At 35.3% G+C, this 27651-nt stretch overlaps 2 protein-coding genes across 15 annotated transcripts in view; both read right to left on the minus strand.

The window, feature by feature from the left end:
* The window catches only part of Pkn (serine/threonine-protein kinase N), a 278814-nt gene that overhangs the window by 49027 nt on the left and 202136 nt on the right, over positions 1-27651 (minus strand). The window lies entirely within an intron of this gene.
* LOC137245081 (serine-rich adhesin for platelets) lies at positions 170-27452 on the minus strand. Of its 3 annotated transcripts, none has more exons than XM_067775185.1 (5): positions 24882-27452; positions 15564-16214; positions 15015-15494; positions 3288-3590; positions 170-2356 (listed from the first exon to the last, which is right to left on the minus strand). In XM_067775185.1, exons 2-5 carry the CDS (start codon positions 15957-15959, stop codon positions 653-655), a joined length of 2883 nt encoding a protein of 960 aa, XP_067631286.1. In that variant the 5' UTR covers positions 15960-16214; positions 24882-27452; the 3' UTR covers positions 170-652. The 3 variants fall into 3 exon arrangements, with proteins under 3 accessions (XP_067631286.1, XP_067631285.1, XP_067631284.1); XM_067775184.1 differs by having other exon boundaries at positions 15564-16217; XM_067775183.1 differs by having other exon boundaries at positions 15564-16269.

Genomic DNA, 27651 nt, shown 5'->3' on the forward strand with positions numbered 1-27651 from the left:
ATGATCGAACAGTTATCGGTTATTTATCGAAAAAATATCCGTTCGTTATTGGAGTGTTAACACTTTTTTGTTATCGGGTTATTATCGGAGTGATAACAATGTGATATCGAAAAGTTATCTTTGATAGTATTTGTTTGGGTTTTCCTTTTTGAACATAAAAACTGAAATATATGGAAATTTAATGCAAAGATTTTATTTAATTGACATTTTCACAAATTCAATTGAGAAATTTGAAGAACACTTTTTTTTATAAATAATAAGAAAGTCTATCCATTTTCATTAATATTAACATTTACAAAGTCATACATTGATATTACTTTAATTTATGTATATAGACAAACAGTACACCAATTACAATAATAGTTGAATTGTAAATATATAACGTTACATTTGGTTGTAGTTTAGACGTTTAAATTAATTCACAAAATATTAACTTAACTTTTGTACAAAAAAAAAAAAAAAAAACAACAATATTACATTCAGATCTAATCGTACTTTGTGCATTTAAGTATGTCACATAAATGCATTTCTATAATGGATATCATCTATCAAAATCAATTTAAGACTAAATATCCTAATTTAAAACTTGGCAGTGGTATTTGAGTATTTATGAATTCAAACTTTGCTTATTCCAACTTGTACAAGCTTTTGATCAAGTGGGACGCCGTAATATAGGACGCTCTCCCAGCGAGAAAGCACGACTGCGCACCTGAAAGCGTTCGGCACGCCAACGTTGACAACTTTCACATGAACAATTCGGATTTTTGGTGGGACCTACATGATGGCCAGGTTTTCGTGCCGCAACTACTACCGCACCAAACTTTTTCGCTTTCAATAAATGTTCCTGAGTGTAGCCAATGTAGCACGTTGAGGCTTCGCTTACAGCTGGACTGTCGTGTCTTATATCGAAACGTCGAGTTTGCATAGGCGACGATTCTTGGAATGTCTCAGCTGATGTTGTGGTAGGTGGTGCTTCACTGCCAGATCTTTGAAAAGCTGGCGCAACCGCTGCCGTTGTTGGATGTGGTGAAGAGCGCTCAACAGATTCGCGCGTTTCGCTTTTCCAACGCTGAAATTGCGGTGATTGTTTGCCAGCGAAAATCAAATGTGCATGTGTTGGTGATAAGTCTGGCTTTGGCATATCTTGCAGCAATGGTGACTGTGATGCACTGTGTACGTCCTGTTGTTGAGGACTCGGTGAAACAGATGGTCCGAAAAACTGCAAAAACCCAGGACGATTACGTGGAAAATGTGACGTTTGTTGTAGACGCGCAGGTGATGCGCGTTGCATAAAGTGTGCACTTCCCATTGCACCCGGATACGTGTAGAAGACGTCAGATGACTCTGAAAGGTTTTCAGACTCTGATAGCAGCGTCAGATCTTGCCGTCTACCTTGTGTGGCAGGACTTACTTCAGAAATTGGTTGTAAACCCGCTATTTGCGTATGCGCACGAACTGGTGAACTAGCTAACATTTGTCTATGTCCACTCGCTGTCAATGTTGTCGACTCGTCCAGTGAGGATGTACGTTGCCAGAAACGTTCCATTTGCTTTATACGTAAACGATCTTGTGAGTTTTCATATTCAAAACTATCAGATTTTGTTAGTGAATGCATTTCATCTTGATCTTCATTGCCCTTTAGGGAGGAGTCTCCGAACTCGGCATGCGATGAGGTGACAATGCTGGAAGCTATGCTACTACAAGTCGCATCGCGTACCGTGGAACGTGATGAGTTGGGGTAATTTGAACTGAGCGCATCATCACTAGGTTGACGCAAATACTTTTGGCGTAGTGCTGCAAGCTTCGCAGCACGTTGATCGCCAATATGTTTGCGAAATAGTAATTGCTTGGATTCGGATACTTCTTCTGCTGTACTCGATTTAGTGATGGCATGTCCAATATTTAAATCGCCTGGATGCTGCTGCGTTTGTTTAGGTTGTGCGATTGGTTGTTGTTGTTGCAATCGCCGGGGTAGTGCTTGACCTGTGATTCGTCTATGTTTCAGTAGCATCTGCTCATTATCATATACAGTCTGTGGAGTAGAACTTGATTCTAAATCATGGTGTTTACTTCCGTCTTCATTGTATGAAGCATCAGAACTAGCAGAGGCTTCCGCATCAGCATCATCGCCTTCAGCTGCATCCTCAACACCGTCTTCATCTTCAGATCCTGTACAATAAACGTCTATGTGTACAGTACGAGGTTTTTTTAATGGCTCGCTTGAATTCGATTTTTGTTTAGATGAAAGCATTTGTTGTTGCTGTTGTAGTTGCGTACGTGCTTGTTGTGGCATTGTGGGTATTCGGGACATAGAAGCAGACTTGAATGTGTGCGATGGAGATGTTAAATACGAAGGCTGGGGAAAAAATTTAACTGATTAATGAAAGAAAATATTGTCTATTTGTCGTTCGCGAGTTGTTTTGGAGAGATAGGGCACGGTAATGCCGGGCTGAACGATAAGTGGATTCGTATTATACCTTTGCCGCGAGTCATGAAGGTCTTAAAAGGGCCGCATTTGAATTCGAGGTCGTCAATTTTCTTGAAATCGGGTTGTTATCCGATAAGACAAGTGTGATATTTTCGGCATAGACGTCAAAATCACAAATAGGATGGATCACCTGATTTTCAAAGTTATCATCTTGATCTCATCCTGTCTCTCTTTTTTCACCCGCTGAAGATAACCGACCGTATGTGTCGTCATATTGAACATCCTGTCAAAATGCTGTCAAAACCATTGTGGATAAGACAAGTGTGATAACTTCTGCATAGACGTCAAAGTTACAAATAAAATGGATCACCTGATTTTTAAGGTGACTATCACTGTCTCATTCTGTATCTCTATCCATCACCTGCTGAAGACAGCCGTCCCTATGCGCCGCCATATTGAGCACCCTGTCAAATCGCTGCCAAAACGCTTAAAAGTAGCCATATTGAACATCCTGTCAGGCAGTTGACGGATAAGATATGAGACTTGTTTTATACACAATGGTCAAAACGTTAAAAGGTAGCCATCTTGAACATCCTGTCAGGCAATTGATGGGTAAGATATCACACTTGTTTTGTCCACAATGACAGTCATGTTCGAATTCAAATCCCTTTTTGATTTCAAAGTTTTGACACTATCAGAAAATAATTTTTCCTTTCAAACCGTGGAGTATGAATGCGAATGCGAACTCGACTGTGAACAGATTTGATCCCGACTTCGCATTCACATTCGCAAGTATATAGTACGCCATGGTCAGCACTTCCGTGCCCTCAACCAAGAACTCTTATATTTTTTGTCTCACCGTTAATGAGTTTGCCTCGTCCACAAAATAATCGCCACTAGGATGGCTTCCGTACGTCTGAAGTAATCTCTCCGTTGTGGCACGACGCTGCTCATATGGCTTACGCTCTTTAAGCTCATCTCGATCCTCTCCTGCTCGCCTATGATCAATCGGACTACGACTATTAATTGCATATCGCCGGCGTTCATATTCACGTTCCTCAAAATATTTGGTTTCCGTATCGCTAGTTTGGGAGAAGGCATCTCGGAGAGCTAATACTTTGCTGAAATTCTTAGAACCCGTAGATATTAAAGAATCGATAGACTAATTTCAAAGAAAGGGGAAAATTGGAAGAGATGATAAAGTAGAATGTCAAAATATGCTATGCGACGGTTTGGTATCGAAAAAGTGGGTGATGAAAGAGAAGAACATTCTTTTTTTTATTTCATCCGACTGATTGGAAACTTTCTATTATGTGGAATTTTTGTTTATTTTTTTGTGTCCACAGCGAATGAATTCCCGACACAAATGCAAAATCATCCTTATTTCGCGGAAAACATATGCATATACAGTAACTCATAGTGGAAATGGAACAGTGCATATTTAAAATTAAAAAACAAAGTTATATTTCTTCGTTGATTTTTTTTTTTTTTTTTTTTTAAGTTTAAGTTTAACCTAAAGTAAAAAAATTGTTCGAAATTATGTACCAAATTATTTGAAAAACTTGCGAGTAGCTAACGTACATAAAATGTACACAATAACGACGAAGATTGTGAATCAAAAGATAGGAGCAACCATTTACATTAGACTGGGTTGATTTATTAACCGATATCGCGCCATCGATTTTTCGGTAGGATTTGGACTCAGAAAAAAAGTTCCACTACGCATACCCAAAAAAATAATTTTCGAGCCTGCGAAAAAAAACGGCGAAAGGGTAAATTTTTCGACCAAAACACTCCCCAAAAATATTTTATTTTTTATTTTTTTTTTTCTTTTTTGTGCAAAAACTGTTATCGCCAACGTGTTTACAACAGCTTTTTGAAAAAAAAAATTGTTTGGGTTTTGGAAAGTGTTTTGGTCGAAAAAATGACCCTATCGCCATTTTTTTTCGCAGGCTCGAAAACTATTTTTTTGGGTATGCATAGTGGAACTTTTTTTCCTGAGTCCAAATCCTACCGAAAAATCGATGGCGCGATATCGGTTAACTTATGTACTTCTATATTGCTTCTTCAGGCTAGGTACAGTCACAAACATCAGAGTGCTGATACATTGCTGTTTCTTGTCACACTTATGCTGATGCAGTCAAAAAAAACTTTGTAGGCTGTATTTTTTTGATTTAGAATTCAAAACCCATTGTGAGCATATTGAATTAGCAATATAGGGATATTTATAACCTGTATGGCAGCAACGGTACCACAAAGACTCCTAGAAAATATATTTTCTTTAAGGGTGCGGACGACATTTATAGGCTATTTTTGTTAACAGTTTATTACGAAGTGGCAATTGGCTTGGAAATTTTTTTGTCCGGAATAAAGCATATAGTAATAGAAACAGAAATAAAAGAAAATATTTTTTGCTACAAAATAAGAAAATAAAATAAAAAATTTAAATAGAACAAAAATAAATTTAAATAGCATTACAAGAAAATAACATTTTTTTATTAAAGAGCAGAATCTATATATTAATACGCTAATATAATTACCATACAATCAATTGACAGGCTGTTTCGCATAGTTAGCGTACGTAAAACCATATAAAAGTTATATGAATCGATTCGTATGGATCAGCCGCAGTGCATAGGCCTATTTTTGTTAACAAATATTACTCTATTTGTTTATAATTAATAGAAAAAGTTTTTTGTAAATTCGAAAATCTGTGCAAATATCGAAATTGCCATCTGTAGGACCCATTATGTTCACAAATCCCCCTGAGTTCGAAATTCCAACAGTTGCTTTTGTCGCCTTGCTCAAATGTTTCATCTACAAACGGTGAGAGAACTACTGCTTCACTCATTTTCAGTTCAAATAAAATATTGTTTCCCATTGTTGCCACTTACCTATATTGGTATGTACCAAAATCTTTAAAAAATTGTTCTAAAATAATTGTTAGCGCACAAAAAAACTTTAAAGTAATAACTTAACCGGCCTATTTTTTTGGACAAATTTTACTTACACGTAAATGTATAGATCTTTATTTAACAGATTCTTTGTTTTATATTTTAGTTGCTTTCAAAAAAACATGAAATCACAAATAATGAGTCGACTTTTGTTCAAACTCACTAAATTTATTTATTTATAAAAATGAATTGCAAATTTGACCCAAAATGTTTTTTGCATTTCCAGATTTTCTGCTAATATTATATATAGTACGTCTTATACTGAACAAAAAATAAATAAATTTCCTACAAAGATATAACGTAAAATTTGTATATTGTCTTTTATGCTAATTTATTTTTATATTTCTTATTTTATTTGATTATAATATCTTATATTTCAACTTAATTTATTATTATTTAAATGCAACTTGATTGCATCGGAAAATTTCACGTTGTATATTAAACCAAAAAAACGGCCCAAAAACGTTTTCGATTTTAGGTCGAAATATTGCTTAGGCAGTATATTACCTACTACATATATTTATTATTAGGCTAACTTTGTTGGATTATATGCCCATTAAACGGATGCAATTACTGGCATATGCTGATGACATTGATATCATCGGCCTAAACACCCGCGCTGTTAGTTCTGCTTACTCCAAACTGGAAAAAGAAGCGGTAAAGATGGGTTTGATGGTGAATGAGGACAAAACGAAGTACCTGGTGTCATCGAGCAAAGAGTCAGCGCATACGCGCCTTAGCAACCACGCTACTGTTGGCAGCCATAATTTCGAAATAGTAAAAAACTTCGTTTATTTGGGAACCAGAATCAACACTAGCAACAACATCAGCACTGAAATCCAGCGAAGAATCAATCTTGCCAATAAATGCTACTTTGGACTAGGTAGGCAATTGAAAAGTAAAGTCCTCTCTCGGCGACCGAAGATCATACTCTACAAGTCACTTATCGTACCCGTCCTGCTATATGGGGCAGAAGCATGGACCATGACAACAGCAGATGAAGCGGTTTTGGGAGTGTTCGAAAGAAAAGTTCTTCGAAAGATTTATGGACCTCTACGCGCTGACGATGGCGAGTACCGAAGAAGATTTAATGATGAGCTGTACGAGCTATACGCAGACATCAAACATAGTCCAGCGAATTAAAACGCAGCGGCTGCGCTGGCTAGGCCATGTTATACGAATGAAAGATGATGCTCCGGCCAAGAAAGTGTTTCTATCGGAACCCGCCTATGGAAGCAGAGGTAGAGGGCGGCCCCCACTCCGTTGGAAGGACCAGGTGGAAAACGATGTAAACTACCTTGGTGTGACCAATTGGCGCCAGTTGGCGGAGCGAAGGAGCGACTGGCGCGCCTTGTTGGACGGCCATAACCGTTTAGACGGTTAAGCGCCAATTAAGTAAGTAAGTAAACGGATGCTGAGATCCCATAATCCTAATTTGTTTATGTCAGTTATGAAATAAATTTTATTTTGGTAAATATGTTTGCGTGAATAATTTCAATGTTTTTGTTTGTTTTTCTTTTCTTTCTAATTTATTCTGCTTTGTTATATCTTAGTATTATATCGTTCACAGACGATTTTTTATGGTAGATATGGTTGTTGTTGTTGTAGCAATGCTCGCCCCACCTAATAGCCGCGACCGATCACAAATTGTCATCAATATCCTCTAACGGGAGTCCAAGGAAACTTGCCGTTTCAACAGGGGTGGACCATAAGGAAAGGGGTGTTAGAGGCGTTGGTTCCACATTACAATTGAAGATATGGTTGGTGTCATGTGGGGACACATTGCAAGCGAGACATACATTTTGTATGTCGGGGTTGATTCTGGATAGGTAAGAGTTTAACCTGTTACAGAATCCAGAACGAAGTTGAGCAAGAGGGACACGCGTTTCCCTGGGGAGTATGCGTTCCTCTTCCGCAATTTTTGGATAATTTTCGTTAAGTACTGGATTCACCGGGCAATTCCCGGCATAAAGGTCCGACGCCTGTTTATGGAGTTCACCAAGGACCTGCTTGTGTTTTTTCACTTCATACGGCTGGGTTCTCAGGTGCCGTATTTCCTCAAAATGCTTACGGAGATGACTCCTTAAGCCCCTAGGCGGTGCTGGTTCATCAATCAGATGTCTGTTGGGATGCCCAGGTTTCTGGGTATTCAACAGGAACTGTTTGGTCAGCATCTCATTTCTCTCTCTGATGGGGAGTATTCTCGCCTCATTATGCAGATGGTGTTCTGGGGACATAAGAAGACAGCCCGTGGCGATTCTGAGAGCAGTATTTTGGCAGGCCTGTAGTTTCTTCCAGTGGGTGGTTTTTAGGCTTGGCGACCATATGGGTGACGCGTAGCACGTAATCGGCTGGCTAATTGCTTTGTATGTAGTCATGAGCGTTTCTTTATCTTTTCCCCAAGTACAGCCAGCGAGGGATTTGAGGATTTTGTTACGGCTCTGAATTCTCGGAACTATTCCGGTTGCGTGCTCACCAAAATGTAGATCCTGATCAAACGTCACACCCAAGATTTTGGGGTGTAGGACAGTCGGTAGCGTAGTGCCATCGACGTGGATGTTCAAAATGGTCGACATTTGGGACGTACATGTTGTAAATAAGGTCGCGGAAGATTTAGTCGGTGATAATGCCAGGTTTCGCGAGGCGAAAAAACTGGAGAGATCAGGGAGGTAGCCGTTTATTTTATTGCATAGCGCATCGATCTTTGGGCCTGGGCCTGTGGCCATTATTGTGCAGTCATCGGCGTAGGAAACGATTGTGACTCCTTCCGGTGGTGAAGGTAGCTTAGATATGTAGAAATTAAACAAAAGTGGGGATAGGACACCACCCTGTGGCACCCCTTGTTTAATTCTCCTTGGTTTTGATGTTTCGTTTCTAAATTGCACCGATGCCTGCCGACCACCCAGATAATTTGCGGTCCACCTTTTAAGACATGGGGGAAGGGTAGACCCTTCCAGGTCTTGCACTAACGAGCCATGGTTGACCGTATCAAAAGCTTTTGATAGGTCTAGCGTTACGAGTACTGTTCTATGGTGGGGGTATTGATTTAAACCGCAATTTATCTGGGTGCTAATGGCATTTAGCGCGGTGGTAGTGCTGTGGAGTTTTCTGAAGCCATGCTGATGAGGGGCTAGCTGCAAATCTGCTTGGAAATAAGGGAGCAAAATGGCTTCAAGCGTCTTTGCCACTGGCGATAGGAGAGATATCGGGCGATACGACTCACCTATGTTAGCTGGTTTCCCAGGCTTTAGTAGCGGGACCACCTTGGCCATTTTCCATTTCTCAGGTATGACAAAGGTGGAAAGAGACAGATTGAAGACATGCGCTAAATATTTGAAACCCTCTTTCCCTAGGTTTTTAAGCATCGGCATGGCTATGCCGTCTGGGCCCACTGCTTTGGATGGTTTAGCACGACCAATGGCGTCCTCAACCTCTTTAGCGGTGATGGTGATTGGTGACGCGCTGAATTTGTGTTTATGTGCGCGGTTATTGGCTCTCCGTGTATCTTTGTCGACCGTAGGATGCATTATGTATTTTCGGCAGAAAGCGCTTGCGCATTTTTTCGCGTCCGACAGCACTTTGTCGCCAAAGGCGATGGAAACTTTGTCTTTGTGCTTAGTCGGATTCGATAGGGACTTTACGGTGGACCAAAGTTTACCCACACCGGTAGAGAGGTTACAACCTCTTAGGTGCTCCTCCCATTTCGCCCGCTTGTGTTCATCCACAAGCAATCTGATGCGTTGGTTTATATCCCTTATTTGGGGGTCGCCTGGATCAAGCTGTCTTATAAGGTCACGTTCTCTCGCTAAGTTTGCGGCCTCCGCCGGGAAGTGGGGCCGGATTTCGGGAATTCTCCCGGCGGGAATGAAATGTGCCGAGGCGGATTTAATGACCTTACGGAAGGCACGCTCCCCTTGGCGGGCATCAGTCGGGATAGGGAGGGCAGCTAGGCGGCTGTCTGTAAAGGATTTATATTCTTCCCACTTTCCTTTTTTGAAGTTTATGAAAGTGCGTTTTTCAGTGACGATGAAGTCGGCGGTACGCTCAAGCGAAAAAAGTATGGGCAGGTGGTCGGATGCCAATGTTACCATCGGCTGCCAGTTGACGCAGTTTACGAGTTCTGCGCTCACGATTGAGATATCTGGCGAGCTGTGACAGCTTCCTACCATACGTGTGGGGGCGTCTCCGTTTATTGTGCAGAACGTCGTTTCTTCTATTTGATCCGCCAACATCTCACCCCTACTGTCCGCCCGCAAGTTTGAATACCATAGATCATGATGGGCATTGAAATCGCCTAAGATAATGCGATTGTTGCCAGTGAGTAAGGCCCTGATATTAGGGCGGTATCCACTGGGGCAACAGGTGGCAGGAGGGATGTAGATGTTGATGATTTCTAGGTTTGCATCGCCTGACCGGATAGATAGGCCTTGACGTTCTAAGACATTGTCCCTGCGGTCGATGCCAGGATCAAATATATAATATTGCACAGAGTGGTGTATGATAAACGCGAGACCGCCTCCATTTCCGCTCTCGCGGTCTTTCCTGTGGACGTTATACCCAGAGCAGGTCTGCAATGCAGATCTTGCTGTGAGTTTAGTCTCTTGAAGACGGGGCAGGGGCTGTTGCTCAGAATTGCTTCCGACTCTACTACGAAGATTGTAGTTATGAGTGGTAGCAGCTGTTTGAGTTGTTGGCGCCGTGGGGCGCGAGCAGCAGTGGGATGGTAGATATGGTCATATATATTCATGAAATAGAGTGTTTACAAATTTAATATAAATTAATTACGTACATAGATCTGAATTGCAATCTCCACATTAAACATCCTAACATCATAACATGAACCTTCATATTCCCACAAGGATAACATTAAAACCCGGGAAAAAGTCTAAGTGCATTTATTGCGTTTTTATATGGAACTGTTTATTCACTTCACTTAATTTTTTCGCACTTTAAGTACTTAATTTTTTTTCTTTCAAATAAATAATTTTCTTGCGGGCTTGAGGTCCAATTTTGTAAATAAAATTTTTCAAAAATTGTTGAGTTTTTTTCTTCAATATATTTCGGTTACCTACTGTAACCCAGGATTAACTATAACAATATAAAGAAACATAAACAAAATAAAAATAACAATTAACATCAAAACAAACATTCATAAAAAAAATTTATTTTACGCGTCTTCACTGCTTAACGCGGAGTTTTGTACTGTCCGTATGTTTCTTATCAAATGTCTGTAGGAGCTCGCGCAATTATCGATGTCCGTCTTGTATTTCATTCTTATGCTGGTCGGTGTGTTAATTATATGCAGCATTTCCAGTGTAAATCTTTTGTTATAATTGGTTTCTTGTTGGAGTATCGTCGTTTTATCAAAGTCTGGAAAATGGTTCTTCGTTGCACAGTGTGTCATTAATGCTGTTTTTTGGTTAATAGTTTCATGACAATATTTAAAATCGGATTTATGTTGCGCTAGTCGAGATTTTAATTTTGCTTTCGTTGTTCCCACATATATGTATGTTATTGCATGATTCTGTTTTGTTTCCATTACAAGGGATTTTATAGACAATATTACTTTTTTCTGTTTTAGGAATTTCGGATTTCGTTTTGTTAAAAATATTTTTCAATGTGTTTATGGGTTTGTGAGCTATCTTCACTTTTTCTCTATTATAGCAATCTGATTTTGCTAGACGCTCTGACAATTTTGGTACATATGCTAGCGATTTGAATATTTTTGTTTTTTCGGATTCACGTTGACTCGTCTGTGATAAACTTCTTTTTATTAAGGTTTTGATAACATTGTCAGGAAAGTCGTTCCTTTTTAATATTAATTTAATTTCTTCTTTTATTTCCTTGGGGTAAGTGTCGTCTGATATTTGTAACATACGTCGTATACAGCCCATTGCTGTATTCATTGTCATCTTTTTTGGATGTTTTGAATAAAAATTGATGATTCGTCCGGTAGATGTTGATCTCTTATACCACTTGAGCTTTAATTGGTTTCCTCGTCGAATAATAATATTTTTTTCTTTCATTTAAATTTTTTTAGTAAACTATGCCTTCTTTCTCATTACATAATTTTTTTACATTTTTATTTTTTATGAAGGTATCCTCTATTCTATTCGAAATTTTCGAAACTCGGTAAAGCGTGAAATAGGCTAAGTTCCTTTAGTAAATTTCTTCGTTTTTAACTAAAAGTTCGTGTTTTTTGAATTATGACACTATTGAAGTAAATGGACGATATATGCATATGGGTGATATAGGCTTACTGGGGAGCCGAGCACACAAAACTAACTTCGTTAGCGCCCCAACGGGGATCTCCCGGGTGGTGTGGAAAAAGCTATTTTTCAATTTAATTTCAAGTAATTTCACCATAATTCTATGTCAATTTCTTTTGATTTTACATATTTTTTATATTTTTGTTTAAGGAGCTCCATACCAAAACGTTATAATTACATTTGAAAATTTTGTAGAAAATTTAAGAAAATACAATCAAAGTTTACAACGTCTTAATGAAAAATTTAAGTAAATTAGACCAGTTTGCTATATTTCCACTCACTGCTTAACTATTAACGCATTATTGCACTACCCTCAACACTGGATGCATAGACCGAGTTGAAAAAAATACAAGTTGGTCGAATTTCGACCACAGGCGATACTAGTACTTATTATAATCCGTGTTTTTTTTTTTACACGTATATACGTCTATGTTTGCGCGTAAAAAAACGCTTATCGTCACTTAGATAATGCTGACAAGACCCATCTAGCGGCAAATAGCTATAGAACATGCTGTACCAAAAAGCGCAGACACAAACCTCCATAGTGTATAATATATTAGCTGAATCGGTTACGATGAATAGTGGCCACACACAGTTTTTAGAGGTGATACATAGAATTAAGCCAGCATCCGGTGGCAAAGATCCTGAGCCAGATAAATAATTTTGCATGTAAATGCAACAACAACGATTTGAGCCAGATATATCCAGATAGAAGTCTGGTTCAATTTGTGAGCCAGATAATTTGTTAATTACTTGTCTTTAGTTTGGCAACGCTGCCTTAAATAAACCTACTTTTTCAAAAATAGATGCCGCTGCTAAGCCTTTCGCCATATGAGTTAAATGAAAAACAGCGGCGATATCTGCCTATCACATTTCACGTGTGCGAAAATATCACGACCTCTGCTTCTCAAGTCTCTCAATGATCCAGAGCATTCCCGTGAGAATTGAGCGTGATCCGGAGCTGTAAAAGCTTTAGTGTAGAGATGAAACATAGACACATATTTCAGTTGCATCTGAGTATAATGCATATTGAAATTTAGTAGTAATAATTTTATGCGCAGCAATTTCAGAAGAGTAGATAAAGTTTGACGCTTAGCAGTCCATAGAAAGTTTAAGCATAAACGTATATAGATGTGAAAAAAACACAGCTATTATTATTTGTATTTTTTTTTTCAAGTCATCTTTTTCTTTAAATAAAAATTCCTCTTTTACAGTGTTTTTCTACGACCTAAAATAATATATATATAAATAAACACAAGAAAAATATAAAAGTAAGATATTCAAAGTAAAAATAAAAAAAAAATGTATGAAAAATTAAATTCAGTTAAAAATTAAAGAAAAACTTAGAACAATTAAAAAATTTGAAAAAAAAAATTTTTTAAATAATAAAAATTTAGTAGAATTAAAAAAAAAAATTATTTTCAGTACAAGAAATCCATATACATAGAAAAGTCGTTTTTAACAGCTTTTTTTATTAAAGAATAGAATTATTGTTTTTTTTCAAAAAGTCGACTTTTTGCGATTGTTTTTATTCATAGACTTTTTGATATAAAGCGCTCATTTCAAGTTTAATACAATTAATAAATAACATTAAATTAAATTTAAAAAAATTTTATTTAAATATTAAATTCTATTGTTTTCTTGTTTGTATTCTAAATGTGTATTTTTTATTACAAAAAATGTCGACGCGATCCAACGTTTAACCGTCGTTTTTAGATTTTTTGTTGTTTTTTTTTTCAAAGTGGACTTTCTTTTCAAACAATTGACTTTTTTATTCATAGAATTTTTGATACAAATGCCTGTTTCTTTTTGTAGTATATTTTGTTTTCGAATCAGAAAACAGAAAAAAAATAAAAAATAATAAGAAAAATTTCAAAAAACAAACATGTAAAAAATTGTAGACAAAAAAAATATATCAAAAAAGAAAAAATGAAACGTGAGAAAAATGAAAAAATTCCCAAAATTTTGTTAGAAACTAAATAAAAAAATTAATTTTTTTTGTTTTTATCGGCCTATTGATAAATCATTCAAGGTTCGAATCGAGCTCAAGGCCAGAACAATAATTTTTTTCTAATGATAATTATTGTTATTTTTTAATTTTTCTAAATTTGAAAAATTGTATTTTGTATTGATCGAAATGGATCTATCTGCGCAGCTATGGCAGGTTGTCTGAAAAATTTTCTACTTACTATTCCAAAAACAAAATACAATTTTTCAAATTTAGAAAAATACAAAAAACAAAATACAATTTTTCAAATTTAGAAAAATTAAAAAATAACAATAATTATCATTAGACAAAAATTATTGTTCTGGCCTTGAGCTCGATTCGAACCTTGAAAAAAATAATTTATTTAAAAGGCAAAAAATTTAAACGATAAGAATGATTAGAAAAAATATTAAACATAAACAACGAAAAAACGGTTGTTCCATTCAATCTGTGAGTTACTGTACCACCATAACGATCCATTTTTATTATATGCACGTTTTGCGAATGAGGCGAAAATTAAAAATAGAATTGAAGAAAACAATGTTCGATAATCATTTATCGTCTCTGGTGAGTGCCGGCTGGGCGCATTAAATGTAAAATCAATTAGGGTGGTCCTTATAACACAAATTAACGATTGTTTTCGTGTCAGCCCCTCGAACTGTAAAATCATGGGCAGAAATATCACAAATAAACTTTGGGGCCAATTGAACACGGCTAAAGAATGTCCGTCGCCAAGGTCAAAAATATATTTTTCTTTGGAAACTTTTATCTAATACCGAAACTCGATTTTCGGTTCTAGATAATTTTTAATTTTTTCAGCCCTCATAACAAAATCTTAACCTTTACCCATATGCGACACCCTTCAGCCGTGAGCAATCGATATCCAAATTTATATTTGACATTTTCAACTGGAGTAGGTACTACCGATTTTCGGTGTTATTTTAATTGTTTCAATCTCTAGCAAAATTTTAACTCTTATACCTGTACAACATCTTTTAACCGTATTCAAACGGGACCAAAATTTGCGTGTTATATTTCTAGCCATGCTATTACCATTTGAGTGGATGAGACTGAAAAAAAACGTTATTTTACCACCCTAATATACATACAAAGAAACATTTAACGATACGGACCATTCAGCGCTAATCCTCAGTAGAATTGGATTTGATCAAAACTAACGTAAGAGTTCAAAACTGACTAATAATTCGTATATAACTTGCCACCCAATGGTTACAAGCAAAACTCTTACTCTATAAAACCTTTTGGGAACAAATCAAAAAGTGTTTTTTTTTTTTTATTAAACGCGCAATGTTCTAAGTTCTCAGCCACATTTTCGATGCCTCTTTTTTTTTAATATATTTTTGCTTCCTATTTACTTTTTGAGGTAAAACCGTGTACGATGCAGTTGTATTAAAAACAAATGGATCAGCCTCATCTGTTGCCATAAAATCTGTAGCTGTAGCCCGTACATGTGTCGCCGTTGCACCTTCATCGCCGCAACCTCCACTCATGACATTCACATTGGGCGTTGTGCTGGACGATGCAGCAGCTGCAGCGCCGGTAGCTACGTCCGTTGGCAAAAAATCAGCCACAGCTGAAACAACTATATTGCATGTACTGCGGCAGCGCGTCCCATAAAGAGGGGCACTCGTTGTGGCACCGCCAACACCATTCGGCCCGCCGCTTGCACTACGAGGTTGGCGTTGTTGATAGGGACGTTGGCGTTGCTTTGAAGTATTCGAGCCACTGAATGCGGAATCGCCGCCACCAAAATCGCCAACATTTGTTGATGAGGTTGTCGAACGGAAACTTTCGTGTGGTGTTTGCTGCTGCCATCGGCGATTGTGTTGCGCACTCTGTGAATGGTATTTAGAAATTTACAACAAAAAAAAGAAGCAAGAAATTTGCTTTTTTTTTTTGCTTACCTTTAAGGGTGTAGATTGACTTGATCCACGACTACCGAATGAATGTTGTTTCGTGTGCAATGGGGATGACGAAGAGTTATCAACTTCGTCGGCGTCGTAATCATCATCCGGCGGAAGAGGTGAATCAAAAGCTGACCATTTATAAACAACCCGCACTGGATTTACTGGATCGTTTGAGCTGAATTCGCGCTGTACTTTTTCGCCGGCACGTGCAAATGTTAGCTGTGCACGTACGGTCCACTCGGCGGTCAGTTCATGCGGTAACGGTGGTAAAACGTTTTGGGGAGTACCGTCTGTTAAGACTTGAGGCTGTCTTTGTGTTTGTCGAGAGCCATTTGCGTTCTTTGCACTCTGCTTTTCGGTGCTCGGTATATTCGGTTCACCGGTGGCACTCATGATCGGTATGAAGGAAGAATCAATTCCACAGTTATATTTTCAAATAAGCCCGACAATTGTTTGGTGAGCGATCTAACTATTGCACACATTTGTTATATTCTTTGTTTTTCATTCATGAGGTACGCCTTCGATTTGAAATCTTTTTAACTTTTGCACATATGTATGTATGTAAATTTGTTAATTCCACTACGAGTTGTTTAAATGAAGTGCAGATTTAAATATCTCAAAATCTTTTAACATTCGGGAGCAACACAACTACTGAGATTTTGTTTTTATTTTATTTATAAAGATTACATAATTCAAATACGCACTAAGCAAAAAAATAATATATTTGAACAAATTAATTTTGTTTTAAATTTTCTTGCATTTCGTAATTTGTTTCTTGTTTGATATCGTTTTTCGTATTTTTTTCAATTTTTTTACTGTTTTTAATTTATTTGTTTAATATATGTATATCTCTTTTTTCTATTCGCTTCATCTATTTTTTATTTATTTCTGATAGTTTTAGTTTTAGCTTTTCTTTTTTTATTATTTTGTTTCTTTTTTATCTAATTATTATATTTATTTATTTATCTATTATAATTTATTTATTTATTTATTATAATAATTTTTATTTATTCATTATTATTATTTTCTACTTTTCTTATTTAATTCATTTCTTAATTTATTTATTTTTTTATAATTATTTTTTTTAATTTATTTAAATTAAAATTTGTATATCTTTTAGTTAATTTTTTTATATTTTATTATATACATACTTTTTATTTTTTTATATTTTTTTATTTTTTTTATATCTTTTTATTTTTTTTATATTTTTTTATTTTTTATATTTAAAATTTTTTTTTACATTTTTTTTTATTTTTTTATTTTTATTTTTTTATTTTTTTCAATATTTGTTTAAATACTTTTTGTGATGTATATCTAGTTTCTTTTTATTTAAGATTTGTTTTGGCAATTCAAAAATTTTTATTTTAATAGAATTTCCTTGTCCCTCCTGATGGCGGATTGTTTAAATTTTTTCCCAAACCTAAAATAATATTAGCTTTTGTTGTTGCTCCTAAGGTTTTTGCTATTTTTAGTACTTATTATGCTTTTCTTTTCTTTCGATTTTGCTGCAATAAAAGTTGCAGATGAATAAAAACAATTTCACCCGGAAGTTTCTTTCTGTGTATTACATTTTCTAAAAAAATTTTTATCTTGCTTATTTTTTTATATTCCTTTATAATTCTATTTTTTCATCATACATTTGTGTATTTATACGTTATATTGTTGTTACAACAAAAAAATGAGATGAATATGAGAAAATATCATCCGATGCATCCTGAGGAGTGTTCACTTTGAATTCTGTATTTCAATATTTTAATTTTTTTATAATTTTTTGGTTGTAATCAAATATATATTTTTTAATAATCGTATTTATTGACATTCTTTTTTAATATGTATATTTTTTTAGTTTCATTAATCTCCTATTTTTCCTTTTTTTATTGTAAACTTATTATTCTTTATTTACTTTAATTTTGATTATTTAAGTTTTTTTTCTTTTGTATTTTCATTTATATATATTTTTTATACTCAGCGTGCTTTGCACACAGAGTATATTAACTTTGATTGGATAACGGTTGGTTATACAGGTACAAAGGAATCGAGATAGATATAGACTTCCATATATCAAAATCATCAGCGTCGAAAAAAAATTTGATTGAGCCATGTCCGTCCGTCCGTTAGCACGATAACTTTAGTAAATATTGAGATATCAAATTTGGTACACTATCTTATCTGGACCCAGAATAGATTTGTATTGAAAATGAGCTAAATCGGATGATAACCAGGCCCACTTTTTATATATAAAAAATTTTGAAGAACACAAAAAACCTGATAATTTAGTAAATAATTCACCTAGCGTGTTGAAATTTGACATGTGGACTGATATTGAGACTCTTGATAAAAATTTGCAAACATTTTTAAAATGGGCGTGGCACCGCCCACTTGTGATAAAATCAATTTTACAAATATTATTAATCATAAACCAAAAATCGTTAAACCTATCGTAACAAAATTCGGCAGAGAGGTTGCCTTTACTATAAGGAATGCTTTGAAGAAAAATTAACGAAATCAGTTACGGACCATGCCCCCTTTTATATAAAAGATTTTTAAAAGGATCGTGGACGAATAAAATAAGCTATATCTTTGCAAACAAGAGCTTTGTATCAATGGTATTTCATTTCCCAAGTGTATTTATAACAATAAAGAGGAAAAACTTCAAATTAAAAAAAAAATGGGCGTAGCACCTCCCCTTTTATGATTAAGCAATTTTCTATGTTTCGGGAGCCATAACTCGAAGAAAAATTAACGGATCGTAATAAAATTGGGTACCCACATTTTCCCTATTGCAGGAAATATTTCTAGGAAAAATGGACGAAATCGGTTAAAGACCACGCCCACTTTTATATAAAAGATTTTTAAAAGGGTCGTAGAAGAAAATAATAAGCTATATCTTAGCGAAAAAGAGCTTTGTGTCAATAGAATTTTACTTCCTAAATTGAATTATAACATTAAATTGGAAAACACTAAAATTTTTGAAAATGGGTGTGGCACCGCCACTTTTATGACTAAGCAATTTTCTATGTTTGGGGAGCCATAACTCGAAGAAAAATTAACATATCGTAATGAAATTGTGTACTTATATTTTCCTTATAGCAGAAAATATTTCTAGTAAAAATTAATGAAATCGGTTAAAGACCACGGCAACTTAGATGTAAAACAAGTTTAAATGGGTCGTAGACTAGAATAATAAGTTATAACTTAGCAAAAAATAGTTTTGAATCAATGATATTTCACTTATCAAGTTTTACTGTAAGAGGAAATGGGGAGACATTTTTTTTAAACGGGCGGTGCCACATGTTATGTAGAAAAGTAATTTATCTGAAATGAAATGTACAATTGAAGCGCACGCTGAGTATATAATGTTCGGTTACACCCGAACTTAGACACCTTTACTTGTTAATATTGTGTTCGTTTTATTAGTATGTAAGTATTTATTTTAAAATTTTTTTTTTGTTAATTTATACTTTATTATTATTATTTTTTTTTTACTAAATTTTTTAATTTTTGTTATTAATTTATTTTTTTTTTCATTTTTTTTAATGTATTTGTTTTCGTTTTTAATAAAAATTTTAGATTTTTAGTATATTTTCCTTTTATTTCGGGTTGAAAGAGTTATGAAATTCTCATAATATTTTATCCTATGGTATTTCTGGCGGTCTTCAAGTTTTCGAACATAGCATGGGTCAATTGCGCTCATGCATTATATCTTGGTAGCTGAGTATCATATGGTTCTATCTCGATACAAAACAACTTATCTCAGCAAACTTGTGAAATACGTCCGATCTCAAACTTTATTTCAAATATATTCCATCTCTTAATTTATTGCTCAGCTAAAAATGTATTGACTTCATATTGGGATATCGTGCTTTTGAAACAATTTTGATACCTGGCGTTTTTCAGCCGAAATCTATGAAAGGGGATAGAAGGTACTCCATAGAGTCACTAATATGTGCTCTTTCTTCACAAATTAAAAGAAAATGTTTTTTGGAAAATGGTTTTTCAGCGGCTAGATAAAAAGGTTTTAACGCGAAACATATTTTTCCAAGAATACAAATTTTTCAAAATAATAAATAGTTCCTAAAAGAACAAAAAAAAAAACCTTCAATAAAAATTCTTTTATTTTTCGTGCCAGCAATATTTTGAAAAAAACATACAACAACACAAAAATTGTCAATGTGCGTAATATATATGTAAATGTGAAGTGGTTTTGCCAAACGTAAAAAGAACAAATAATTTTTATTCTACATCAGCGTCGTCACCGCTTGACGGTTTGTCAGAGTTTTTGGGTTGTGAAAAAAACACTCGTTTTTGAATACTTTTTGTTTTATAAATTTATTATATTTAAGAATTTTATTTTTAAATAAACGCCAGAAATATCTACTACTGTCATGTTGCCAAAATTGAATGGGTACACAATAATGCTACGCCTCGCATAAAATAAAGGCTAAAACTAATTTTCTATTGGCTATGGTACAGTAGAGGTCAGATAAATGTAATAAAGAACCCACTTCCACTCGGAGACATATCTTTCCATGTGAGTGCCGGGTGGCGGCACAATCGTCTAACCACACTACTTTCTAGTGGCCTTGCTTTCTCTGATGAACCCAAGTAGGGGTGAAAGATCCTCCTTCACAAACTTTACCAGACTGTCGAAAAACCTTGCGCCCAGAAATCTTAGTCGTCCTGTTTGTGCTTTAACGGAATCATTTTTCGTTTTTATCCGAAGAGGCCGGACGATCCATTTCACACAAGGATTAGGGAAACCGTGGTGTGATGGCGGCCACCGTGGTGTGATGGTTCGCACCCCGGGCAAAGCAACATCAAAATTTTAGAAATAAGGTTTTTCAATTAGAAGAAAATTTTTCTAAGAGGGGTCGCCGCTCGACAGTGTTTGGCAAGCGCTCCGAGTGTATTTCTGCCATGAAAAGCTCTAAGTGAAAACTCATCTGTCTTGCAGATGCCGTTCGGAGTCGGCATAAAACATGTACGTCCCGTCCGGTCAATTTGTAGGGAAAATCAAGAGGAGCACGACGCAAATTGGAAAAGAACCTCGGCCTTAGATCTCTTCGGAGGTTATCTCGCCTTACATTTATTTATTATTTATTAGGGGAACAACTAAGGAGCTGGCGAATTCTCACATATGTACCCAACGGGGTATGCGGAAGAATTTGTCATAATTGCAAGCAGTAAATCTGAGAGCACCAAAGAGGCTAAGAGCTCAGCATAAATCGCGGCATGACACTGCCTCCCTTCACCAGGAGAAAAAAAAACTAGAGAGATTCAAAGGGTTGGATAGCGCATTCCTTTCAGGGGGCTTCCAGCATAATTTATAGCGTTCCCAACCCAATTTTCAACCTCACCTACCAGTGGCGAATCCTGTTTATTTAGCAGACAAGTTCCTCACGAAATGAGGGGGTTGGATGACCAAGACGGTTCAACGTGGTCCTATCAAATCGTTTTCGAGACGGTCGGGCTAGTATCTTAATGGTATTCTTTTCTGGGATCTATATCTGGCAAAGGACCATCAACATCGATAAAACTTTTCAAAACCTACTGGGAGTCTCATTATCGCTACAAGAAGACAAATTGTATTGGATCGATTACTGAAAGTGAGGTGCCAAGAAGTCATCATTGACTCCAAGCTTCTATGGAGAAAACATGTTGACAACACCGTATCTAAATTCTCGGGATGCAGCTAAATTTATACCATTGGAACAATTTTCAAGCGTGTTCCAGGTTGAAGTATTTACCATAAAGCTGTGTGCGGACATCGAAGTACTCGTATAAGGTAGTCGTTACAACATAGCTTGTACTTCAGTTGAGATGAGATCTTCATCGAGTGCGTGAAGAGGCTACACTGTCATGGAAATAGGGTCCTACAAAATAAGATAAGGCCACAAGCAGGAGGTGGAGAGCGATCTCGGAGAATAACTCTGGTAGAATATATACATAGATTCTGCGACAGCGCGACATAATCTTTTCGAATGCTGAAGTCATCATCGGATCGCTGAAGTTAGAAATTAGTAACAATACACAGAAAGTAGTTAGTATACACTTCCTAAAGCCGAGCAATACTCCTGGGAATACTTTCGTATAGGCATGACAGCTATGGAATGCAGACTCTTGCTGTAAAGAGGATAAGGCCGCAGGGCATTACCTCACCACAAGTCTATCTGTCGTATCTATTCCGTAAAACATGTAATGGCTGCAACTTCTCTCAGCTTCTTTCATTATTATACTCAGTTGAGCAGAGCTCACAGAGTAAATTAATTTTATTTGCATGACGGTATCCCGTAACGGCATAAACTAATCAAGATAGATATAGGCTACTATATATCAAAATGATCTGGGCGAAAAAATAAATTCATTTAGCCATGTCCGTCCGTCCGTCCGTCTATCCGTAAATACGATGACTTGAGTAAATTTTGAGGTATCTTAATGAAATTTGGTACGTAAGTTCCTGGGCACTCATCTCATATCGCTATTTCAAATCAACGAAATCGGACTATCACCACGCCCACTTTTTCGATATCGAAAATTTCGAAACACCGAAAAAGTGCGATAATTCATTACCAAAGACGGATAAAGCAATGAAACTTGGTAGGTGGGTTTACCATATCACCCAAATAGAAAATTAGTAAAATTTTGGACAATGGGCGTGGCACCGCCCACTTTTAAAAGACGGTAATTTAAAAGTTTAGCAAGCTGTAATTTGGCAGCTGAGTATGTAATGTTCGTTACACCCAAACTTAGCCTTCCTTACTTGCTTTTTCTATCTGCGTAGCTATGGCAGTTTGTCTTACTATTCCAAGAACAAAATACAATTTTTCAATTATAGAAAAATTAAACAAAAAAACAATAATTATCATTAAATACAAAATAAAAATAAAATAAAAAAATTTAAGCACTTCCTTTATATAAATGGACAAAAATCAGCGAAAAATTTCTCCTATTTGCTAAACTTTGATTTTTAAATTTTGACATAGAAATTGCAAAAATATTTATGAGAAGTAAAAATATAAAAGTGGAGCGGACATTACTTGGATTAGAAAGTTGGTAGGAAAGGAGATATTATTAGTCAATCAATTGCGCTCCACCTTTATATTTTTACTTCTCATAAATATTTTTGCAATTTGTATGTCAAAATTTAAAAATCAAAGTTTAGCAAGGATATGTCTTTATATAAGGAGACATTTTTCGCTGATTTTTGTCCAGTTATATAAACGAAGTGCTTAACATTTTTTTATTTTATTTTTATTTTCTCCTTTTCTTACATTTTCTCGATGTCTTAACCTATCTGTTAAGTTTTACGTTTGTTGCTCAATGAGAACTTACATAAAAATCAATCCCAAAATTCCTTCCGTTCCGTTTGATTTTTCTAAATCTCTCGCCCTCTAGCGAAACTTTTTGTATTGTGTCATCGGCTGTCATCGACCTCTGAATTAAGCTCTAAATTTTTAGCCTCAAGCTCATTGAGAAGTTACTTAAAACCCGGTTTCAAATTTCCAAATTATTATATAATTTTTTCGATCCGTGCGCCACCTAACAGAATTTTTTTCTCCTTTTGTACCTTTGTCACGGTGTCTTAACCTGCCTCTGAGGTTTCATGTTTGTAGCTCAATGAGAAGTTACTTTAAAATCGATCTCAACACACCAAATTTCCAAATTCTTATCTAAATTTTTCGAGCGGTGCGCCACCTAACGGAATTTTGTTCTCTTCTTAAATTTTCCCGGCGTCTTATCCTATCCGCGAAGCTTTACAGTTGAGCCCAATGAGAACTTACATATAAATCAATCCCGAAATTCCCTCCGTTTCGTATGATTTTTCTAAATATCTCATCCCGTACGCCCCCAGCGAATTTTTTTGTATCGTGTCTCCTCGGCTGTCATCGACCTCTGAATTAAGTTTGAAATTTCAAGTCTCTAGCTCATCGAGAAGTTACTTAAAAGCTGGTTTGAAAATTTTCAAATTCTTATCTAATTATTTCGAACCGTGCTCCACCTAACGGATTTTTTTCCTTTTGTTGCATTGTCACGGTGTTCTAACCTATGTCTAAAGTTTCACGTTTGTAGCTCAAGGAGAAGTTACTTAAAAATCGATTCCAAGATTTGTATGAAAAGCGGACAAACATTCAACCGACCTAATATAAAGGAAGTACGAAATTATTGTTCTGGCCTTGCGCTCAAAGCGAACCTTGAATGGTTTAAGAGTTAAATGGTTTAAGGTTAACAAAAAAATTATTTGTAAAAAATCTTTTTCCCAAAAAAAGAAGAAAAATTAGTTTACAATAATTTTTTTTTTTTTTTGTGTTGAAAAACATTTTTTCATACAATTGACGTTGATATAGTGATTTAAAAAAAAGGTAATGTTTATAACATTTATCTAGCCACGACTGTATGTATGTATAATACAATCGGTTATTCGCAGTCATCAGCATTGCATTTTTAGATCGCACAATTATAATCTGCCTGTATTTATACTTCTATATTTATGTTACAGGTGCAAATGTCCGAAATTTTTATACGAAAGGTAGTGCGGAAAAACGACCGAGGTATGGGCAGGAGGATAATAAAAGACTTTTGAGGTCGCGTATAAAAATAAATTGGCAACAACACATTCGAAGTCTGTGGTGCGAATGTGAATGCATATTTACGTACAAGCACAGCAAGAACACATAAAGTAGATATAGTTAGTAGGCAAGTTAAGCGAGATATTGTTGCTGAAGCGCTAAAGACGCTCTCCAAAACCTTGGGTCGATGTTAATGGGCCTTTGCCGGGTATATAACCCTTACGCTCCAGTAACATCTTTAAAGGTACCATCTCGAGAACGATTTAATATTGAATCTTCTAGGCCAAAAGCCCCATAACCCACTAAGGGTAGCGAGATGTCTTCATATTTTATGTGACCGGCCAGAAGTTAAAGAAAAATGTATAAAAGTTATTTTTTAGACCTTTGGTTTTTTTTTTTTTAATATTTTGTAGGAGGTACATTATTGCATAATAACGATGAACTCTTCATAATTTTATCAAACGCTTATACCGATTGCGCAATGTTGGATAATTTTTTTTTTTTAATTTAAAATTTAAATCATTTTAAAATATGATTTGCAAATTAAGCACATTCTCTATATAATAAATATCTAGATTGTTGGAAAAACGATTATTTTCTTGTAATCGCCGGCAAATACTTTCAAACATCAATTATGAATTTATTATATTTATTATATTTGCTTTAATTTAGCTTTTAATACATGCTGTCATATGTTGGTTATTTTATTTAATTTATATTTTTATAAATATTTTACAAGTTTACGCACAGAAACGCATATAAACGGACACGACAGCACACAGCACGCACATGAAAAACGTTCTCAACAACACCACGGCACGAATACAACTGTCTGGTCTGCTCGATCAACGGCATAGATGATACCAATTCATGTGGTTGGTTGCGGGGGTTTGCGGCTAGCGAGAAAAGTTACAAAAGAAATCTTGACTAAGAGACATTTTCTTCTCATTAGCATAAGAAACTAGAAAATTGAGTTCGTGAGCGAGTTGTTTGTTCTAATTTGAAAGAAAATCGTAAGCATTCAAAAAGTTCGATATGCGAGATGCAAGTTTTCATAATTAGAAATGGTCTATGGTGGCAGAACTAAATATTGCTATATCTTCTCGAATTAACTAATATACCTCTTCATTATTGCTAACCAATTTAAATACAGCCCATCATTAAACTTCTTTCGATAGATGCCATTGGCATTATTGAAAGGACTGTCCTTTCAAAAGTGCTGGGTGTGTCGTTCGATCATGATCTACATTTTGGCAATCATGCAACAGCTTTTATACCTAAAGTTCAGAGCCGTAACAAAATCCCCAAGTCTCTCGCTGGCATCACTTTAGGAAAAGACAAAGAAGCGCTCATAGCCACTTATAAATTAATTGGCCTGTCAAACCACGGCGCACGGAAACCGCCATGGGATGTCTTCTTATGTCAACAGAACATCTACACAGTGAGGCGAGAACACTGAAAGCTGAACAAACAGTTTCTGTTGAGCACCCAGAAACGGGCAACCCAACAGAATCTGATTGAAAGGTCGCGCCTTCCAGGAACTTAAGGAGTATCTCCGTAAGCACTATGAAGAAATTCGGCTCTCATAGACATCCAGGAAAAAGTCGGTAAACTATGCCAACAAATGCCCTTCGAACCCCGTTCGCAAAGACAAATACCCTAAACTCATAGTTGAGGAAAGCAACCTCCCCCAAAAAGGCTAATGTTACTCTAGCTCAACTTTTATCTTTTTTAAGTATATTTTGACAACAGCTGTTAATGCTGCTTCCTAGTTAGACGAAATCTTCACAATCTCAAATTCATATCCGTCAACAGTCACATGGCTGCTAAGACGCGAGCGCACAGATTCTTTCTTTTATGACAACACGTGCTTCGTATTGTTCTCGTTCACCGCAAGACACTTTTTTCACGTCTTTATCCAATAAAAGGTTAATGGTATGAATATCCACAGCATCCTAACGGCGCTGGTTGTATTACTCGAATGTTATTTGGCAAATCCTTATAAGCTTTGCAGGGAACACAAATTTTACTATCAAAAGCTGATTTTGGGCCGACAAAAGATAGTTGTCGATTCTCTTACCGCGATCATTATCCGGGATTTTATGTATCGTAAAGATCTGGTCGATAGTAGGTTTATCAGGTCTGTAACCAGGATCATAAGGTCCAATCAGTTCATTGCCTTTGGGCTTCAGTCTTTCGCTAAGATACAACGCTAGATATAACATTATATGCGATAATTGGCACGGTAGTTAGCACGGTTTTCGGGACCTTGACGAATGGGTAGTTCACACTTCAGTTGCATAATGGACGCTTGCACTAGTCTGACAGTATTTTGCTTGTAAGTTTATTCGGGCATCTTAACAACTCCTTATCTCCGTCTTTGAATAGGTCGGTACGTAATCTCTCATTTCGTGGTGCTTTCCAGTCGGGTTAGTTCTATTCACTGCAATGAGAAGAGTTTCCTCAATTGCTAAATCATGCTCCGTACGTCGGTTACGAGCTCGCGGTTATTGTTAGTAGCTCACGTTTTTTCTAAGTCCCTCCCTCTTTTATGTTTGCATACCGAAAACGCTCCAATACACCCCGCGTTGCATTATCCGTACACAGCGATTATCGGGCAATCGTGGGTAGTTCCTTGATTTTTTTTATGAATTTGATTTTTTTTAATGTATTTATTTTTTATTTGCTTTATCATTTCTACATTTCTAGATTTTTTTAATTTCTTCATTTTTTATTTGCTTTCTCATTTCTACACATATTATTTCTTTAGAATACGAAAATATTTTATTTTATTTATTTTTATTAACTGACTTTTTAATTGTTTTTTTAATTTTTAGTTTTTGTATTTCCTTTTTTATTTTATTTATTTTATACATTTCAAATTTTTTTTTGTTAAATCTGATTGTTTTAACTTTTATTTTCTTTCTACATTTTTTGTTATTTTCTTATATGTATATACATACATATATGTGACTCGGCCTATGAAAGGGTGGCTTAGGACTAAAAAACAAAAAAAAACAGCTATTAACAGCTGTTTCTCGCAATTTCTTTTTTGAGTCATAAGCCACCTTTTCATAGGCTGGGCCACATATATATTTTTTTAAATCCGTTTTAATTTTATTTATTTTTTTTAATTCCGTTTTAATTTTATTTTATTTTTTAATACCGTTTTAATTGTATTTAATCTTTTTTTAATTCCGTTTAAATTTTATTTATTTATTTTTTTTTTAATTTCGTTTATTTTATTTATTTTTTATTAACTTTATACCTTTTTCAATTTCTTTATTTTTTATATTCTTTTTATATTTCTTATTGTGTTTTTATATATTATTATTTTTTTGTATACATACATTCATGCTTGAATATTTTTATTAAGCTATTTTTTTCTTAAATTTTTTGTCGTTCGTTATTTTATTGTTTTTGTAGTTTCCTTGTTACTTTTATTAATTTCTTTTAATTATTTTTTTACTTTTTTAGTTTATATACTTTTTATATATTTGTTTTTATTTTTATATTTT

The sequence above is a fragment of the Eurosta solidaginis genome, chromosome 3, assembly GCF_040869045.1.
Source record: "Eurosta solidaginis isolate ZX-2024a chromosome 3, ASM4086904v1, whole genome shotgun sequence".
Taxonomy (NCBI): Eukaryota; Metazoa; Arthropoda; class Insecta; order Diptera; family Tephritidae; genus Eurosta; species Eurosta solidaginis.

Bases quoted from the DNA above. Each gene is read 5' to 3' on its own strand.
- LOC137245081 (XM_067775185.1), bottom strand. From the start codon at position 15,959: ATGAGTGCCACCGGTGAACCGAATATACCGAGCACCGAAAAGCAGAGT. The intron at 3,591-15,014 runs GTAAATAGGAAG...CTTTGAAATTAG, and splicing joins ACACGGTTTTACCTCAAAAA to TCTATCGATTCTTTAATATC. The intron at 2,357-3,287 runs GTGAGACAAAAA...TTTTTTCCCCAG, and splicing joins ACGAGGCAAACTCATTAACG to CCTTCGTATTTAACATCTCC.